The sequence below is a fragment of the Boleophthalmus pectinirostris genome, unplaced genomic scaffold (genome assembly GCF_026225935.1).
Source record: "Boleophthalmus pectinirostris isolate CB_2022bp ecotype Guang Dong unplaced genomic scaffold, ASM2622593v1 HiC_scaffold_18, whole genome shotgun sequence".
Lineage (NCBI taxonomy): Eukaryota > Metazoa > Chordata > Actinopteri > Gobiiformes > Gobiidae > Boleophthalmus > Boleophthalmus pectinirostris.
Window position 1 is genome coordinate 44224591 of NW_026571133.1, and position 19743 is coordinate 44244333.

Sequence of the window (19743 nt, forward strand, 5' to 3'; positions counted from 1 at the left end):
CTCTCTCTCTCTCTCTCTGTCTCTCTGTCTCTCTCTCTCTCTCTCTCTCTCTGTCTCTCTCTCTCTCTCGTCTCTCTCTCTCTCTCTCTCTCTGTCTCTCTCTCTCTCTCTCTCTCTCTCTCTCTCTCTCATCTCTCTGTCTCTCTCTCTCTCTCTCTCTCTCTCTCTCTGTCTCTCTCTCTCTCTCTGTCTCTCTCTCTGTCTCTCTCTCTCTCTCTGTCTCTCTCTGTCTCTCTCTCTCTCTCTCTCTCTCTCTCTGTCTCTCTCTCTCTCTCTCTCTGTCTCTCTCTCTCTCTCTCTCTGTCTCTCTCTCTGTCTCTCTCTCTCTCTCTCTCTCTCTCTCTCTCTCTCTCTCTCTCTCTCTCTGTCTCTCTCTCTCTCTGTCTCTCTCTCTCTCTCTCTCTCTCTCTCTCTCTCTCTCTCTCTCTCTCTCTCTCTCTCTCTGTCTCTATCTCTCTCTCCCTCCTCTCTCTCTCTCTCTCTCTCTCTCTCTCTCTCTCTCTCTCTGTCTCTCTCTCTTCTCTCTCTCTCTCTGTCTCTCTCTCTCTCTCTCTCTGTCTCTCTCTCTCTGTCTCTCTCTCTCTGTCTCTCTCTCTCTGTCTCTCTCTCTCTCTCTCTGTCTCTCTCTCTCTCTGTCTCTCTCTCTCTCTGTCTCTCTCTCTCTCTCTGTCTCTCTCTCTCTGTCTCTCTCTCTCTCTCTCTCTCTGTCTCTCTCTGTCTCTCTCTCTCTCTCTCTCTCTCTCTCTCTCTCTGTGTCTCTCTCTCTCTCTGTCTCTCTCTGTCTCTCTCTCTCTCTCTCTCTCTCTCTCTGTCTCTCTCTCTCTCTCTCTCTGTCTCTCTCTCTCTGTCTCTCTCTCTGTCTCTCTCTCTCTCTGTCTCTCTCTCTCTGTCTCTCTCTCTCTCTCTCTCTCTCTCTCTCTCTGTCTCTCTCTCTCTCTCTCTCTATGTGTCTCTCTCTGTCTCTCTCTCTGTCTCTCTCTCTCTGTCTCTCTCTCTCTCTGTCTCTCTGTCTCTGTCTCTCTGTGTCTCTAGGAGCATATTTTTACTCTTACTTGAGTAGGACGAGTACTTGAGTAATAGATGTATAATATTATAAAACAATTGTACAGTACATTGATATGAGTACAGTGCAGTGTTGGGAGTATTACAAAAGTTATGAATTACAGTAATATAGTTCATATTTTTTCTGTTCCTGTTTATTTTATTTATTTATTTTTTTTGGACCGGAGTAGTCCCGGGGCCTCTCCAGGGGAGCTCTGTGGGCAGGGCTTGTGCCATTGGAGCACCGCGCGGCCCGCGGCTCGTCGTCTTCACCAGGCCCGTACGTGCGCGCTCCCTCTTTCCCACACACCGTACGTGCGCGCTCCCTCTCTCCCACTGCTCCCTGCAGTTCTATGAATGTGGTCATGTGCACTGATGGAACTAAACCTGACTGGCACTAAACATGCACACTATGTGTTGAGGACCATAAGGGAAAGTTGGTTTACAACAGTCAGAGTCCCAGAGGAGGCGCAGAAGTTAAACTCAATATATCGTTTTTTCTTGTTTGTTTTGGCTCATTTAAAGCCTAAATTCCCTTGAGCAGGTGACAAAAGTAGTACTAAGTAAAAAACAAACAAAAAAACACGCGCACGGCTGTCCTCGCGGTCACGGCAGAGGGCGCGCACGCTCACTCCGTTGTTGTTGGAGCGCATGCGCACAGTGGAAACACACTGGGACTGTCATATGACCGGTCACGTGATTGTCAGGAGGCAGACACAACACAGCTCTAGACTTTGGGATTTAACGCCGTTAAAACTTTTTTATTATGATATTGTGAAGAAACAGACCTGAGCAGAGCCGTGCGCACCGGGACCAGGAACGAACCGGGGCTCCAGGTACCGTCTATAACTCATAACATAACATAAACATGACATAAAACATGAGGAGTGGAACAGCACATCTTCGTCTTCTTTTCTCTTTCTCTTTTCACACGAAGCCTCGTGTTTATGCACGAAACCTACGACGCACATCACGCAGCAGGTTTGCAGCAGAAGGATCGGGTTAAAAATATCAGAGCTGCTCTTGGGTTTTGGTTTGGACATAGTCAAAGATTGGACGTTTCATTCTGTTAACTGGATATATTGTATATAGCGCTTTTCTATTGTAAGACTTTACATCAAGGAGCCACTCATGCATTCACACACACTGTCACACACCAGTGTACACAGACACTGGGGGACACTTAAGTATCCTGCCCAAGGGCACAACATCAGCATACATCTGTGGGAGCTAGAATGAATCACACTGCAGACCTGTGGGCCAGTGAATCTGCTCTACCAACATTGTTTTTTTTGTTTGTTTGTTTTTTAAATGTGGAGAGTGGGACCAACCTCCAGATGAATGAACACTCTACCAACTGAGCTACAGACGCCCACAGTGAAGACAGGTCAGCAGCACTCATCCAGACTGCGTTTAGGAGCTCTGATCTGTTTTCATTTGTTTCCTTACATCATTTGACTTGTAGGTTCGTTGGGTTGAGTGGAGGGTGCTAAAACTTCTTCACTCAAAAGCTTTTGTCCATTTGACAGAATAAAATGTTTTGCTGTGGAACCTACCTGGACACCTGAGGGATTACACAGATGTTTGGTCATGGTGATTCCCAGTCTGGTTTGGCCCGTGCACCTCTGCACTTTTAGGCTGCGGTTTGTGTACCTGATAACTAACAGAAACATACATTGCTAAAGAGCACAAAGTCATCAGTGTGTATCTGCAGATAAAGCCTCATCTGATAGGAGGGGATGTGAAGGATATGCCAAAAACAATTTCCTTGTTTAAATGTTTAACTTAAACATTTGAGAGAGACTTAAGAGGTGTGCAGAACAAAGTCATCCTCTTCTGCTGAAAGTTCACACTTGACTGTGATTGGCTAAACCAACCTGTCACTCTCTCAGAGCTCTCTGAAGCTGACCAACAGGAGGAGTGGGTGGGAGTAATGTCTGAGCTGCACGGAGCTGCGTTGAGCTCAGCAGTGACCACCCACCCCTGGTTCCTGAAGTACATTTCTCACGCATTTTTCCCATAGACTTTCAAGGGGAAAAAAATATAATAAAAGTGTGAAAGCTCCAGGCTGATCAGCTCTGTGAAACTACTGACCATAAAACCTGTTTTATTTAGGTTAGTTAAGTTTAAGTTAGTTTCTGAAACTTAATAAAAGATGATGAAATGAAAGTTATGACAGCATTTCACCAAATTATGCATTTTAAATGTGCTTTTTGTGTGTAGGTGACAGGAGCTCAGTTGGTGGACCGACCAACTCTGTACCAACTGAGCTCCAGTCGCTCTAAGTGAAGAGAGTTGGTAGAGCGTTTGTCCACTGATCTGAATCCCGCTCCCACAGATAAAATGCTGTTGTAGCGTCTTTGGGCGAGACACTTAAGCCACCTCGTCCCCAGTGTCTGTGCACACTGATGTGTGTGTGTGTGTGTGTGTGAGTGAGTGAATGGGTGAGTGCTTCTTTGTTGTAAAGCACTTTGAGTGCCTTGAAGGTGGCAAAGTGCCCTGCCCCACATATTTATGTGTTTCAATGTTGTGTTATAGTGGCGCCCCCTGTGGGGTTGTGTGTGCCATGGCGTCTGCCGTAGAGCGCACAGATGAACTGGTCAGAGAGTACCTCATCTACAGAGGCTTCACCAACGCACTCAAGCACCTGGACAGTGACCTGAAGGTTGACCGGGACAAGGGCTTCAGGGTGAGTCTGATGCCCTACCACACAAATGCCAACAAACTGCAAATGAAATTTGGGCTTTCTGTGTGGAGTTTACATGTTTCTCCTTGTGTTTGGGGGGCTCATTCTGTTTTCTGTTTGGATAACCAAAAAACAAACAAACAGAAAATTATAGGGCTGTTGTTTTTGTATTTAAGAATACATCATCATTACAGTTGTTATCAGAGAAAGCTGGATTTATTTTTATTTATTTATTTGAGACAGGGACAGCACACAATTTTTGCATTAACCTAAATAGGAGAGATGGATTGTAAATCAGGTTGTAGCACCAGTGCTAATTTCCACCTGTAGTCCCTGGGCAGGTTCATTGATTGATTGTATTTAACTGACCTTGACTATCAACTGGTCTTGGAGACCTGGAGCATGTTTTGGGTTGATGGGGGAAACCGGAGCGCCCGGAGGAAACCCATCCAGACACGGGGAGAAACATGCAAACTCCACACAGAAAGGCCCGGGTGACCCGGAACCTTCGTGCTGTGAGGCATGTGTGCTTGCCACTCAGCCACTGTGCCGCCAATATGTTTTGAACATATTTACCTTGTATCTGAGAATACAGTTAGATCATGTTTATGGACTTTAAAAACAAACTCATACAAGCAGTCTCTTTAAAATAAAAAGTCCTAGCTTATTTAGATCATACCCCTCTCTTACCCAGACAGCAGAGGCTGCACTAGCACTGATTCATGACTGGGCACTGGTAGTGACCTTTCAGATCAGAGAGGACTTTTTACTTTCATTGTTAACTGGTTTTGTTCATGTACATTAAAATAGAAAAGTACTCAGCAGTACACTGCATGCACTCACCAGTGCGTTGTGTGTGTAGGTGGACCGTATCATGGAGCACCTGCAGCAGCTGGTGCAGAGCTTCGACCTGGCCGGGCTGCGGGAGTACTGGGCCTACCTGGAGAAACGGTTGTTCAGTCGCCTGGAGGATGCGTACCGCTCGACTGTGAACAAGCTCCGCACCAGCCTGTACCGCTACTACGTCATCAGCACAGTGCAGGTATTTTCAAAAAGCAGAATTATGTTTTTGGACTGAAATCATCATAATCATATCATGGATTTGAGTTACTGCTAGCTCTTTAGAGTCTGTCATAGCTTTTAAACTCTTTACATTATTTATTTTTTGTCAATGGGAAAAAAATATGGGAAATGTACTTCCATGAAAGCAGTGGCAGATGGAGCTGATGGCTTCTGTAAATGTCTCATGTTATTAAGCGAGGCAGAAGTGGCCATACCTCCTGTCAAAACCTGATCTTGACAGATCTCTGAAGCTCTGGGGCGTCAACGGACTGCAAAAACATTGTGCCCAAGACACTCTATCAGCTTTATCAAAACTACTGTAGTACAAGTGACTTGAACATCTGGAAAGGCGCTGCATAAGACCAGTGCATTCAGCGGTGGGTAGTACTCAGTTAGTTGCTTCTGTAACTAAAATACATTGTATTTTTCAAATTTCTTTTCCAGCAGCACACTTTTAAACCTACTTCTATTATTAGCAGTATTTTTATTGACATAACAGTACTTTTACATGAGAAAAAGTTGACATTCCTCTTCCCACTGTGAGTAAGTCTACAAGTGACAAAAGCTTTATGTGACAATATGAAATGATTTGAACATTTGTGTTTCTTTCACCCGGCTCTCACTCGGCTCTCACCCGGCTCTCTTTTGGCTGTGCGTTTTTAGAAGGGGAACCTGGACAAGACCCATGAGTTCTTCATGAAGCAGGGGGCGGAGCTGCAGGGTCAAATAGAGTGGCGTGATTGGTTCGTGCTGCCGTTTCTCCAGTCCCCTGAGCAGAACCCGCTCTTTGCTCCGTACTTCTCTCGACAGTGGGCTGATACCTTCCTGGTGTCGCTGCACAACTTCCTGTCCGTGCTCTTCCAGTGTATGCATATCCTTCCACCAGGTGTACAGCCAGGACTCATTTTGTAGTTTCTATTTTATCCTTTTAGGTATCTCATAGAAGCTATTGTCCCTCACATCAGTTGTGCAAGTTCAACTTTATGCTGCCTGTTTTTAAATTAAATGAATCTCAGCAAGTCTAGCTCAGATTTGTAAAATCAAAACAAGAGAGTACTGTTCAAATTTCTCCAAAATAGTGACTGAAATACTCATTTGTTGGAAAGGAATGTATCATAGAATTTTATGTCTAACATATTAATGGTCCAACTACATATCTCCAGGTATAAGTAATATAATATACACAACACAAGCATAGAAAGTCAAATAGTCCTCTAGTTCTTATGTGTGGGAGTCTGAATCATGTAAGAGTACTGTAATGTGAAAGTAATCTGACTGCAGTTCCTCCTCCCTCTGTTGTTGTATTAGTGTGTCCGTGCTGTGTGTGGGCATGTGTGACTGCGGGGATTAAGATGTTGTATTTTAGATCAATAATGTGGTTTAAGACTCAGATATGGTTTAAATAGGTTAAGGTTAGAATTTAGGTTAAGGTTAGAGATTAGGTTAAAGTTAGGGTTTAGGTTTAGGTTAGAGTTTAGGTTAGGTTAAGGTTAGACAAATAGGGACTATGTTTAAGGTCAAGACCGTGCGTGTGTGTTCTTAACTCCGCCCACCTCAGCCCGCCCTGCTGAGCTTTGACGCTGAGGTGCAGAGGATGACCAGTGTGAGCGAGGAGAACGAGCAGCTGCGGCAGATGGTGAGCCAGGCACTGAGGGCACACTGTCCTCCCTCTAACTTTATTTCTTATATATTTCTATTGACTTTGAATATTTCTTACAGATAAATCACTTTGAGCACACATTCACACATGTGGCGATGGAGACAGGACAAAGTTTGAGCTCTTCTGAATAGTTTTAGAATGGTCTTCATCTAGATCAAAATAAGTATATACCACATTGTCATACAGAAAGCTACCATTCTTTTCTTGAAATTAACATTCTGTTGTCACAGAAAATATGGTATCAAAGTCAGTATTGAGTATTGCATAGTGTTGTGTCAAAACCATGATGCTCATGTCCAGAAGAGCAGCTCAGAACACAAGAATACCTCAACATAATCATTACTGAAACATGAAAGAAGGATCTGCATTATAACACTTGTTTTTCTGTGTTTACTGAATGAAGGGAGCCATTTTGCTCTTTCAGCATCCCCCTCTGACCATCACCCTTGACTCCTGGTTTAAAGTGTTCGTGTAACTTTTGTTCTGATGCATTGATTATATTCAGATAAAATGTTTGAACTGTTACATTTGAATTAATCTTAAAGAGAATCTCTGGACAAGTAGTTTGGTTAGATTCACACACACTGTTGTATTGCCTTCAGGACCGTGAGCTCTAATGCTGTGGCTGTGTGGGTGTCTTGCAGCTCTTTGCTCTGCAGATGGAGTCCCGGGAGCAGGAGGAGCCAGGCCTGGTCCAGCACAAGCTGCCTGCATACGTCCAGAATACAGACCGTCTGGGAGACACTGAGCTGTGAGTCCTCTGTCTGTCCTACATCTGTTCCACTGTAAACATGTTCATAAACCCACATGTTGTTGACAGGGAGCTGGTGTGGAGCCAGCGCACACCCCACACCACCCCTCCCTCCAGAAACTTCTTCTCCACGTTCCTGCCCCAGGGCCGAAGGCCCCCAGGACGGCCACACAGCTCTGCTATAGCAGCGTCCCCCAGCCAGGCCGCTGTGGGCCGCAAGGAGCCACTGACCAGCCAGGTGAGAGCTGGTCCTCTGAGGAAGGGTCCAGAGACAGGCAGGGGGCAAAAGAGAACTTAAAGGAAAAAATACTGGATAAATATTGCAACAATTGTATGTATTTATGATTCAATTTGTGAAACATCCTTGTCTGGGGCGTACTGGTAACTAGAGGTTTCCCTCGTCCGATCTGGAACACTCAAACTGCTGTTTCCTCTGGTGAAGTGGGACATGGTTGAGGGACTCATTCTTCAGTGATGTATTACAAATGTAACCACCACAGAAAGTGCACCTGAGGAAGGCTCACCCTGACACAAGTGTTGTTACTGGTTAAGTCCAGCACCTTAGTTTAAAAGTGCATTGTGTAACCTTTCTGGTGGAGGGTCCATTAAAATGCTTTTCTCCATGGGGATGTTATTGCTTTATCTGTATTAAACCTTTCTATATTCATAGAGCCCAAACCAGACCAAGTTACAGGTCAGATCTGTGGAGAGGCGACCCCGCTCACTGTCAGAATGCCTGTTTTTCTAGGTATTTTAGAGCTATAAAATATAATAAGTGTAATCTACAGCTGTATAATGTTATACTGTGGAACATTCCAGGCAGAACAATGACATATCCATAGAAACAAGCAAATGATGGGCCCTCCACCAGAAAAGTTACACAGTGCACCTTTAACGTTTACATTTCTTAAGCCTGTGGTTTGACCTGGCTGACTCCAGCCATCACACTCTGAAATCAGAACCTGTGATCTCCCAGTTGCGTGGAACATAGAACAATCCACAGGGTCAGCAGGTTACCATGGATACACAGGGGCGTTTATCATTACTTAAAGGTGCACTATGTAACCTTTCTGGTGGAGGGTCCATCACCTTCTTGTCTTCATAGAGGTGTTATTGTTTTTTCCTACAACATTAAAACTTCTCTATCCCTGTGAAAACAAGTAAGTGACTCTATTAGGTAAAGCTCAGGTCAGATCTGTGGAGAAGCAAACATCAAAATGGAGACTAGTAGGTGGCATACCCCATTCGGAAAAGTTTACGCAGTGCACCTTTAAATAAGTGCCACCCTGACACGTGTCATTTTGTGCAGAAATCAAAGGAGTGTGGTGCTGTTAAAGAGGTGAAGCAGACGAGCTCCACAGATGCTCCGTCCTCCCAGGCTCCTGCCCAGAGTTCAGGGCCCCTCAGCCAGGCCAGCACCCAGCCCGCCGTTCAGCCCACCGCTCAGCTCACCACCCAGACCACCACCCTGACCACCACCACCCAGACCACCACCCAGAGGCACCGCAGGGTCCAGGAGCATGAGAAGGAGAGGAAGGAGCTGTTCACCAAAGCAGCTCCACAGGTACACCCACAGACTGTATACAGAAGTAGACTAAGAGAGTGTGACGTCACCCGTAGTGTCAAATGAAGCTTAGTGTTGCCAGATTGGGTTTTGGTTTTGTCACAGAAAACATTTGATCTTTGAATAAACGTATCTAATCCATTGTTGGGCCTTTTAGAAACATTGCCAGGATTGAGAAAACATGTTATATAAAACCTTTGGTAAAATGTAGAACAGTGTTTTCTTCATGCATTAAAATTAATATCATCAATGGTCAGCTATATCCTCAGCTACTGGCAAACGTAGCGGACATCCATTCATTTGTGCACAGGCCGGAGCACCTCCATAAGACTGGACAGGAGTGAAAGTCCCATATGGTTCCTTGCTTTATTGTGTTATTGCATTGATTGGTGTGAAAATAAAAAATGCCCAGACTTGTTGAAAGTCTCCCAAATATTATCTGCCCGCCTAAGGCTTCCCCTCTTCACGCGACGTAGTCAAAAGAAGTCCAATTAGACGGGCACCCGCCCAGTATGGCAACACTGATGAAGCTCACGTGGCTGCCTGTTACAGGGGAGAATTTGGAACCGAGTTCCATATTAGGAATAGGAATTTATAATTTACAAAACAGGATCATGTAGAGTGGGTTAATATGAACATTTTAAGACCAAAATGACAAGGCTCACAGCAGCAGGTACAGCAGGAGGGACAATGGTTTTCAATGTTTTCAAGTCAATTGGAGCCAAAGTCGATGGAGTATTATTTATGTATTAACCAGGACACCGTTTTTACAGTTGTAAAAGTTTGTGTTTTTTGTGCTTTTGTTAACATTAGTGTGTGTGTGTGTGTGTGTGCGTGTGTGTGTGTGAGACTGCAGGAGCAGGGTCACAGAAGCAGGTGGACAGTACAGAGCATCAAAAGGCAAAATAACACAACGACTATTCATATTTTAACAGTCAGATATATCCAAACTTTTCAATATTATTTATTACAAATTTTTAAGACTAGACATGGGCAGTAGATAAAGTACAAATACAAAAAAGCCCTGTTATTAAAGTATTAAAGGGAAAATGATAAGGTTAATATACACTTTATATTGTCTCCGTAGGAAAATATATCCCTGTATTTGACTCCTCCTTCAGTGTTACTGGAGAATCTCCTCAGGAGCAGAGGCTGCAGTGCTGTGATCTTGTTACTAGGCTTGGTCAGGACTGGAGGGTTTGATCTTTTGTGTATGTTTTTGGGTTGAAATTGTCCTGCTCCCAACTAATTTGTCTGAGTTTTTGAGTCGAATTCTCCACTCACAATATGTCTGCTGGAACTGGACAGTCTTTTCTACAGGTGATCGTGGCAACACTCTCTAGTCACTTTTGACGGCTCATTTACCAGACCTGATCTGTCATCAGATAACACGTGTCCTCTGATCTCCACAGACCCCAGAGAAGAAGGGGGGCAGTGAGCCGGACAGTCCCCCTCAGGAGCCCAGCCGAGGGGCAGCACAGGGAGGAGGAGGAGGGGGTGTGGCTTTGGAGCAGCCCTTCATCAAACTGAGCCAAGAGGAGTATGGAGAGCACCACTCCTCCATCATGCACTGCAGGTATCGTCATAACAACAGCAGAACTCACAATACTATGGCTGTCTCATTGTAATGTACAAACCACTATGCCGCAATGTTTGTTTTCAGTGGAATTTTAGTAATGATTTTGAGAAGGAAGATTGAATTTTAATGAGTGATGGTCCGATATAAATTTGATCTGCTGATATGGATATGTCTGTGGTCGATAACTAATATCTGCCAATATCTATATTCTAAATTCTACAATTTGAAGTTGAGTTTTTTACTTTAATACCCCCTACAAAAAATAACAACAAAATCCCCTGATATGAGCCATATTCAACCAAAATTCTACCATTCTGGCGCCGCTACTGGTGCATCCCTACAGCGGGGGGCTCCGGAGCTGTTTTAATGTACCAATATAAAGGCTAATATATTATCTTTTTCCCACACTCCTCTTTGCTGCCTGAATGAGGAAAAGATTAAAATGCCACAGTGGTCACAAACTGATTAAGATGCCATCACCATATATGTACTTGTCCCACTCCAGCCCCCAGTGACCAAGTACAGTCCGACCTGGACACGCCCCCCGTTAACAGTGACTAACAGTGACAGGTGACTGAGCTGTTAAGTTGTACTAATGATAAAGGTTCTACTTAAAAGTTTCATTCAGTTATTTCGTCTCATGAGCTGGAAGTTTTGGTAAAGAACCAGTCTAAAACTCTTTTGGCTTTTCAGAGTGGACGCGTCTGGGCGCAGAGTGGCCAGCTTAGACGTCGATGGGGTTGTGAAGGTAAAAGCATGTCTGTAAAAGTACATATTTTTAGAAAGTTAAAATGTGGATGTGTTTTGTGTTGTTAGGTGTGGTCATTTAACCCCACGATGCAGACCAAAGCCACCATCATGTCCAAGTCTCCACTGCTGTCCCTGGAGTGGGCCACCAAACCGGACAGACTGGTACCAGCTTCTGCTCCACATGCCTCCACACACCTCCTCATGCTGCCACACGGTTGCCTAGCAACCATAATGTGTCTTAATATTCACAATAGTTATGATTTGACAAATATATAAATCACAACACCTATATTTTGAAAAAAAGTTGTTAGAACTTTGCCCGTGTCCCTCAGCTGCTGTTGGGGAGTGGAGTGAGCACTGTGCGTCTGTACGACACTGACGCCAAGAAGAACCTGTACGAGATCAACATCGATGACACTCACCCACGGTAGGACATCCCCCTGTCCCTTCACAAGTGTCCTCACATGTGTCCTCACATGTCTCCTCATTGTGTCCTTAGGATCCTGTCCCTGGCGTGCAGTCCGAGTGGTTCGTCCTTTGTGTGTTCGGCTGCAGCTCTGTCTCGCTCTGGGGGGGCGGAGACTCGTCGCGTCCCTGTCTCCGTATCCGGACAGCTACTGCTCTGGGACACCAAGACAGTCAAACAGCAGGTCAGTCCTCCCATGTCCTCTGATATCATCTGTCCTAAAGGGACATGACTGTGTCTAGAGAAACATGTCTAAACCAAATAAATCTTTTACTGATAATAACTGTAATGCTGATTTAGCCCTCACGTTCTCCTGGGGGTCACAGGGGGCCAACATTTTTGGGTCTGATTGACCTGCCCCAAGAGAGCGGGAAGGAAAAGAAAAAATTATTCGGGTCTATGTGACCCCCAGGAGAGCGTGAGGGTTTTAATGTGAATTTTATTTATATTTTAATTTGGTGTTTTGGTTCAAGATGATTATCCAGTTTGAAAGCAGAAAGCCTCACATCTGGGTTCTCAGTACATATCAGCATTTACTGCATATGCTCGTATTGGATCATCTTTGATCTTAGTTTCCATGGGATTGAAAAAAAGAATTACATTTAGCAGTAAGTGTTGTGTGAATGGAGCAGGGTAAGTGTGTGTCTCTCTGTTGTTCATGTACATGTGCTTTGTCTTGTAGCTGAGGTTCTCTCTGGAGCCGGACCCTGTGGCCATAAACTGCACAGCCTTTAACCACAACGGCAACCTGCTGGTGACTGGGGCCGCTGACGGGGTCATCCGCCTCTTTGGTACAGCCTCTGTGTCTCTGTTTCTCTGTGTCTGTCCCTCCTCTGTTTCTGTGTGTCTCCTGCGTCCCTGTCTCCCTGTGTCTCTGTGTCTGGGTGTTGACTGTTCATGTGTCTCTGGTAGACATGCAGAGGTACGACTGTGCCATGAGCTGGAGGGCACATGACGGAGAGGTGTACAGTGTGGAGTTCAGCTATGACGAGAACACTGTCTTCAGCATTGGAGAGGACGGCAAGGTACTCTCTCCAGAACATCTGGGTTAGAGAGGAGCGGGGAGGTACTCTCTCCAGGGCATCTGGGTTAGAGTGGAGGGGGAGGTACTCACATCAGGGGATCTGGGTCAAAGAGGAGGGGGAGGTACTGTCACCGAGGTACTCTGTTCACTTCTTTTGATTAGTCAGTCAGAGTTTGATTAGACCCTTGTTGAGACAGCACTGTGGTGTGAGTGTTTAACAGAGGTTCTTCTGTGTGTGTGTGTCTGCATCTGTCACTGTGTGCGTGTGTACGTGTTTGTGTGCAGTTCATCCAGTGGAACATCCATCGCTGTGGGGTGCGACAGTCAGAGCAGGCCCTGTCCCAGGAGGCCACAGGGCCCTTCGTCCTATCCGGATACAGTGGATACAAGCAGGTATCAGCGGGTGGAGGCGGGTGGAAGTGGGTAGAAGCTGGTATGACTGAGTATGACTGAGTACAAGTGTGTATGAGCGGGTACAAGTTCTGACCCTCTGATCTTCTGACCCTCTGCTGTTCTTCTGGCTGTGTGTGGTTCAGGTGCAGGTTCCTCGTGGTCGGCTCTTTGCCTTTGACTCTGAGGGACAGCACGTGCTGACCTGCTCCAGCTCCGGAGGGCTCATCCACAGGGTGAGTACCTCCTCCTGCTCAAACAGAGGGAGCACAGTCATAATGTGATTTTGTTATTGGGGAAAATCATCTTTAAATATGTAGATATCATAATGAAACATTCTCTTTCCCAGTGGCCATTGTCGCATTTATTTGACAGGGACAATGGAGACAGTCTAACGTTCGAACACACTTTATTTCCATGATCATTTACATGATCATTACATTGCAGATTCTCTCTGACAGCATCAAAACTATGAATGGACTTGTATGGAAAAGTGTGAGATAACTAAAAACATGTTTTAGATTTTAGATTCTTCAAAACAGCAGTGATCAAAGCAAAGGGTGACTTTGCTTTGCACTTTTGGCATTTCTTGCCCCTGGCATGGAACAGCTGTCAAGTGAAAACCATTTCAGCTCGTTGAGAGAAGGCCAAGGGTTTGTAGTGCTGTCGACAAAGCAAAGAAAGGCTAATATAAAAATATGTTTAATTTAGTGAGTTATTTATCATATATAATTCCTTACATCTTGCTTCTTTACTGCATTTGATGTCCTCAGCATGTAAAAAGACAATGTAAGATTTTGAATTTTTACAAAGAAAATGGTGACTTTACTACTTAATTTGAAAGTGTACCCTCTTCATCCTCTTGTGCTTGTGACTGTGACCAGGACGGGTAGAGCGGCTGGATTGCAGTGAGAAATCCCAGAAAAGATGATGGAGGCAGGTTTAGTGTGGTCCACAAATTTTTTTAATTTCTTTTTTTCAAAATTCCAAAGTGCCAGTGCAGAAAACAAAGTGCGGTGCAAAAAGTGCAGGGAGGATATGGAGCAGCAGGTCTCTCCAGCAGCAGAAGATGGAATGGTCTTATTAGGCGCCTTATATACTACTGGATAAAACTATTAAAACTCCAAGGGGTGTAAAATAACCTTAGCTGTATAAAACTAAGTTAAAATCCTCCAATAAAATACCCATAGCCAAATAAACTATATAAAACCCAAATACAAAAATAATAAAACCCTAAAACTAATTCCTAATAAAACCCAACGTGAATATCCCAATTAAAAACGAGTGCTATTCCCCCCCGATGTCCGCCGTGATGAGTTGGCCCGGAAGTGCCCGTCCGACCGGCCCACGCGACACCCAATGAAGCCCTCAATAAACATACATTTTCCTAAAACAATACAAATGTGTGCAATTCTTAATATGTTAATATGTGCAAATTAGCGTATCTTATAAGTGCTGCGTGCTATAAAGTGCAATGTAAATATATATAAAGTGCATGTGTAATTATTACGTAACGAACAGGCCGTTCGTTACAGTGACCTACAATGAACATGCCTAGATCTGATCTGTGAGTGTTGTGTTTCAGCTGACCGGTGGGGAGGCAGGGGCCCTGGACACAGTGCTATCTCTGGGGGGACACAGGGCTCCAGTGGTCACAGTGGACTGGTGCTCCGCCCTGGACTGTGGTACCTGCCTGACCGCCTCCATGGATGGGAAGATCAAACTGAGCACGCTCCTGGCCCAGAAGTGCTAACCACACACACACTCACACGCATGCACACACGCACACACTGAAGCAGGAGAGCAGGAGCCTCCTCAAGATGGAGTCTTGTGACATGGGGGTGAACTGGATAAGTGACAGTGTATCATCTAAGAGATTTAACATTCCAGAGTGTGTCTTTTAGAGGATCAGCTCAACTTCTATGCAGCAGTAGAAGATGGAACATCCACTCAGCAAACAGAAGTGACATATCATGCATTGTACATACTACCCAATGTGGAAATATGTTTTTTTTTTTATTTGTCTTTATCATTTGAAAACACATTTTGGGGGACCCAAGGAAGAGGTGCATAGGGTTCATAGTTCTGTGCTGCTGCACACCGGGTCTCTCTTGAGTGCATGTTCTCACTGTGTCTGAGTGGAATTCCTCTGGGCCCAACACATGTACAATAGGTCAAATCCTCCAGCTAAGGTAGTCCTGACCAAGACCAGCTCAAGATCTGGAGATGGGTCCCCGACTGTGAACTGCCCAGTGGCATTAAAGGATGGGTCAAATGCAGAGGACATTTTTCCCTATGGGGACAATAAAGTGTAACTTAACCTTAAACGTAGTGCAAATACAATATACACTGTACAGTATTACAGCCTTATCGTGTGTATTAACATGTAAGTCATCGCTGTCACTGTTTGTGTTCATTTAAGTAAATAAAGCAAAGATCCAGTAGTGAAACTGCGTGTTTGGTCGCTTTTGTGCAGTGTGAGCGGAGCGCAGACAGGGGGCGCACACGAGGCGCGCTGAGCTCGTGCGCTTTTCCACGCAGAGGAAGAGTGCGACAATAACAAGGCTAGCGCTAGCATAGCACGGCACGGAATAGAAAAGCATGGCAAAAACGTATTGTTTGGGCTAAATATAAAGATCAGCCCTTACTATACGATCCCGCTCCCAGCAGCAGCGGAATGCGCGGCTAGCAGCGAGCAGCGGGTCATGTGTTAGCGCAAAGACAGAAGGGGCATCTTGTGTGAGTGCGTCAGTCTGGGTGCACCGCAAACGCTGGCTGCTGGTTCTATGTCTTATAGTTAGACTCCACTTGGACCCGTGTAGTGTGACTGTGCACGCAGAGAGCTTTCGCCATGGAGAGCCTTTACAAGCGCAAAATGTTCGCTTCTATGCGGAAAACCAAAGTGGCCGCAAAGCGTCAGATCGGGTTGCCCGCCTCCATCCTGGACGACAGCGACGAGGGCTCCTTCTCCTCGTCCTCCTCTGGCTCCGAGTCCGAGTTCCGCAGGTCAGTGGACCGCAGAGGGCCCCCAGGACACAGCAGTACTCTGCACAAGGGCCACAGTGCACAGCCCGGCACACGGCGCAGGGGCCCCACTGGAAGAAAAAAAAATCTATAAGTTTTGGAGTATCCCTATAACAATATTCAGAAAATATTCTGTCACTCCAACAGACATGTGTTAAAGCGTGTCTTTTATTGGCTGGGGGTTAACTATATGTAACATGACTGTAAAATGACCCATAAAAGTCCAGAAATATCATTATCACAAATGTTTTAATCAGCTCTGTTGTGCTTTTTTGTTATACACATTTACCCAATATTCTAATTATCATTACGTTAAAAACAACATTTACAATATTATTGACATTTGGATAATCTGCCCACCTCTGCCCCTGCACACGAGACAGATCAACTTTGATCTGAATCATATCTGTTTGTCCTATAGAAATGCAGGTAATTATGCATTCCATTAATGTTTTTAGAATGCAACTGTCAAAATAGGCTTAGTTTGAGAAAAAGGGCCAGATATGACTTCCCAGTTCAGTAAATGTTACTTCTATATTGTAAAAACTGTGATAATGGAGTAAACAATGCATTTTAAAGTGTTGTGTGCACATGTCAACAGCTCTCAGGAGGAGGACAGTGACTCTGCAGCCAGTTCCAGTGACCACAGCCGCTCAGTAACTCGGAGGAAGCGCTCGTTTTTGGGCCGTGACAGTACGTCATCCTCCTCCAGCTCAGAGGAGAGCTCAGAGGAGGAGGAGCCAAAACGCTCAGGCCGCTCAGGCAAAAGGAGCCGAGTGCAGAGGAATGACGAATCGGACTCAGACACTGCGGAGAAGACCAGAAAGGAGGCCCCTGAGAAGGCCAAGAGACGCCAGAGACACAACAAGCTTCTGGCCCTGTCCAGAAGGATCAAGGCCGGGGTCAACCGTCGGAGGAGCCGCCTTAAGCAGGTCCCAGACTCAAAACCACACAGGCACTGACACACTCACGCCCACACTCCTCACACCTGAAACAAACCCCGCCCCCACTCCTCACACCTGAAACAAACCCCACCCACCACACTCCTCACACCTGAAACAAACCCCACCCCCACACTCCTCACACCTGAAACAAACCCCACCCCCCACACTCCTCACACCTGAAACAAACCCCACCCCCCACACTCCTCACACCTGAAACAAACCCCGCCCACACTCCTCACACCTGAAACAAACCCCACTCACACTCCTCACACATGAAATAAACTCCTTCCACTCTCGTCACTGACATTAACCCCGCCCACTGCCCACAGCACCACTGGAAAATAAAGCCTGCCCATACTACTGAGGGATGTGTTATCACTGCACTGTGGACATATTTCTCTTTCTATGTTTCAGGACTCTGATGAAGATGAAGAGTCCAAAGGAAATGGTGTTGACAAGGGGGCATCCAAAGAAGGCAAGGAAGCAAGTGAAGGAGATGAAGAAGTACACAAAGGAGACAAAGAAGCAAGCAAAGGAGACAAGGAGATAAGTGGAGGAGACAAGGAAGCAAGCAAAGGAGACGATGAGAACAGACACCAGAAGAAAAGCAGAGGAGACAGGAAAACTAGCGAAGGAGATAAAGAAGCAAATGAAGGAGACAAGAACGCAAGTGAAGGAGACGAGGAGGCCATTAAAGGAAACGAGGAGGCAGGAAAAGGAGATGAGGAGATGGAGGAGACCACAAAAGTGGGAGAATGTGAGGAGGGAGGAACAAGAGAGGGAGACTGAGGAGGCTCAAATATCTCCTTTTTATAACGACGTGATGTCAGAGCTCAGATGGGCTCTGATTGGCTGACGGACAGGGAATTCAAAAGGACACACCGCTGTTGTTGTTTTTAGCAGCTCATTTGGAAATACTAATGTAAAAAGTGTCAGACACAACCTGCAGAGTCCATAGTGTTAACAAACCCTCTGTCCATCTTCAGAAAATGGACGTTAAATATTTAACCCTGACTTTCTTCATCATTATGTAATCATTCTGAGCATTAGTTTGAGCATAAGACCTTTTCATATAATCTGCTTTTGTTTGTGCTGTGCCAGTGCAGTGTGGACGCTCAACATGTGCTCATGTGAGACGGTCAGACTGAAGCCCTCCAATGAGGCTGGACTGTGGCCTAGTCTCCACCAGGGGGCACTCATCTCACACAGAAGGGCCCATCCCTAATCTCTGGCTCCCGAGTGTAAGTCTGTGTGGAGTCTGTGTCTGTGAGGCAGCAGACTGCTGGATGGACACATATGTTAGTATAATAACATATTTTAGCAGGGCTTTATATAAAGGACATTTCCAATGAAGATCTGACCACATCTTGTTTTTACTGTTGAGTTTGTAAAGTGTCACTTGGCTCCCAGCTCTAGGGGCATAGTTCATATATTTATGTCCTGAAGTACTGAGTGAGCGGCTGTACAGTCCCTTCTTCTGTGTTTGTGACATTACTGTATAAATCTGCTGAGCTCTCATAGGGTAAACAGGACACTGTCTAATGCAGGGCCATGATGGTCTCATATCTCATGCTCATCATGGTACAATATTTCTGGCGTTGTTGTAAGGCAGTCATGTACAAATGCTACTTTTTGGATTAAAAACAGAAATCTGGTTCATGCTGGCACCACTGAAATGGAGCAAAGGATCACAGTGTATGTAGTCCACTGCAGCACTCAACCAAACACATTCAAGCAAAGCAGCAACTCAGTATGTTACACTCCACAATGTCATTGTGAGCATTTGGATATGGTAATACAACAAAACTGTTAATTGTACTTGGTTTGTGGTGGACAAAAATGCTTTATAATAGATACAGACAGAACACAGTCTCATTTTGACCTCAAGAGCTGATTCTCCATTATATCTGCCTAGATCTTTGAGACCTTTTTCATTTCCTTATAACACTGATAAACATACTGAATCCTCTATGTTTATATTTTAAGTGACTCACTTTCTACAAAAAATTTAAGGTGAAATAGTTCAAGATTTGGATCTACAGGGTTAAGGAGATTCAAAAGTTTCAGAGCTGATGGTCCCTGGCCTCCTCCGATTGTACGAAACAGTCTGAACTTCTGTAGTTGCACAGTGGCCACACTCCCCCATCCCCAGAACTTTGTGTATGAGGTTTAACAGGTGTAATCCTGCTCCTGAACTCTGGAGCTGATACACACCAGTGTGAAATGAACACCCCCTCTCACACACCTACTGCAGGTCTGCTCACTTTGTCCAGTCCAGGGCTGAGCGGGTTTTAATGACAGACAGTAATGGAATCCTCTAATGCAATTACACAAGGGGCCACCTCAACGTGAGGCTGAGCAGCTCAGTGTTTCTCCACTCTTCACTTTCCTATAGCTACATAGAGCGAACCTTTCCTTTGCCATATTGTGCTGTCTATTATTTAACTGTAATATTCAGTACTTGTCGAGTAGTTTCAATATTAATTTTTATTTGGTATAAAACTGGTTGTCATGTGCTCTGTGTAGAGGAGCAGGATTATATAAGAATGTCTGATGAACACTAGAATGGGATGATTCCAGATGGAGGGCAGGGGCTTGTGTGGGAGATCCACTGAAATCCCCAAACTTCTAATCCACAAATGTTGAACCTTATATGAAATGCTTTTCATCCATTTTCACTCTTGAATAAACTTCACTGATCCACAGGAAAATGTCTTGGACAGTGGAGGTTTTTGTGGTGCATTCTGTTTTTTTTTCTGCCAAGACCCACTTCCAGCCACCATCCCTGTGTGAAGGAGCAGG

General features: G+C 45.1%; 2 protein-coding genes across 2 annotated transcripts; both read left to right on the top strand.

Annotated features, from left to right (window-relative positions):
- The first annotated feature begins 1721 nt into the window (after positions 1-1721).
- wdr91 (WD repeat domain 91) lies at positions 1722-15423 on the top strand. The gene is made up of 20 exons (XM_055153393.1): positions 1722-1877; positions 2361-2428; positions 2571-2684; positions 3580-3730; positions 4590-4769; positions 5453-5659; positions 6342-6425; positions 7094-7200; positions 7270-7438; positions 8510-8764; positions 10177-10340; positions 11037-11091; positions 11160-11255; positions 11426-11520; positions 11593-11743; positions 12242-12350; positions 12472-12584; positions 12869-12976; positions 13120-13209; positions 14559-15423. Exons 3-20 carry the CDS (start codon positions 2632-2634, stop codon positions 14724-14726), a joined length of 2355 nt encoding a protein of 784 aa, XP_055009368.1. The 5' UTR covers positions 1722-1877; positions 2361-2428; positions 2571-2631; the 3' UTR covers positions 14727-15423.
- Positions 15424-15509: 86 nt separating this feature from the next.
- ccdc82 (coiled-coil domain containing 82) lies at positions 15510-19720 on the top strand. Its single transcript, XM_020924512.2, has 3 exons — positions 15510-15979; positions 16599-16929; positions 17356-19720. Exons 1-3 carry the CDS (start codon positions 15825-15827, stop codon positions 17728-17730), a joined length of 861 nt encoding a protein of 286 aa, XP_020780171.1. The 5' UTR covers positions 15510-15824; the 3' UTR covers positions 17731-19720.
- Positions 19721-19743: the final 23 nt, after the last annotated feature.

What these genes read in the sequence shown, in the direction of transcription:
- wdr91 (XM_055153393.1), top strand. Translation starts at nt 2,632, where the DNA reads ATGGTGATTCCCAGTCTGGTTTGGCCCGTGCACCTCTGCACTTTTAGG. An exon ending in AGGAGCCACTGACCAGCCAG is followed by an intron (nt 7,439 to 8,509) that starts GTGAGAGCTGGT and finishes CATTTTGTGCAG; the next exon opens with AAATCAAAGGAGTGTGGTGC. An exon ending in CGGGGTCATCCGCCTCTTTG is followed by an intron (nt 12,351 to 12,471) that starts GTACAGCCTCTG and finishes TGTCTCTGGTAG; the next exon opens with ACATGCAGAGGTACGACTGT.
- ccdc82 (XM_020924512.2), top strand. Translation starts at nt 15,825, where the DNA reads ATGGAGAGCCTTTACAAGCGCAAAATGTTCGCTTCTATGCGGAAAACC. An exon ending in TCCGAGTCCGAGTTCCGCAG is followed by an intron (nt 15,980 to 16,598) that starts GTCAGTGGACCG and finishes ACATGTCAACAG; the next exon opens with CTCTCAGGAGGAGGACAGTG. An exon ending in GGAGGAGCCGCCTTAAGCAG is followed by an intron (nt 16,930 to 17,355) that starts GTCCCAGACTCA and finishes TCTATGTTTCAG; the next exon opens with GACTCTGATGAAGATGAAGA.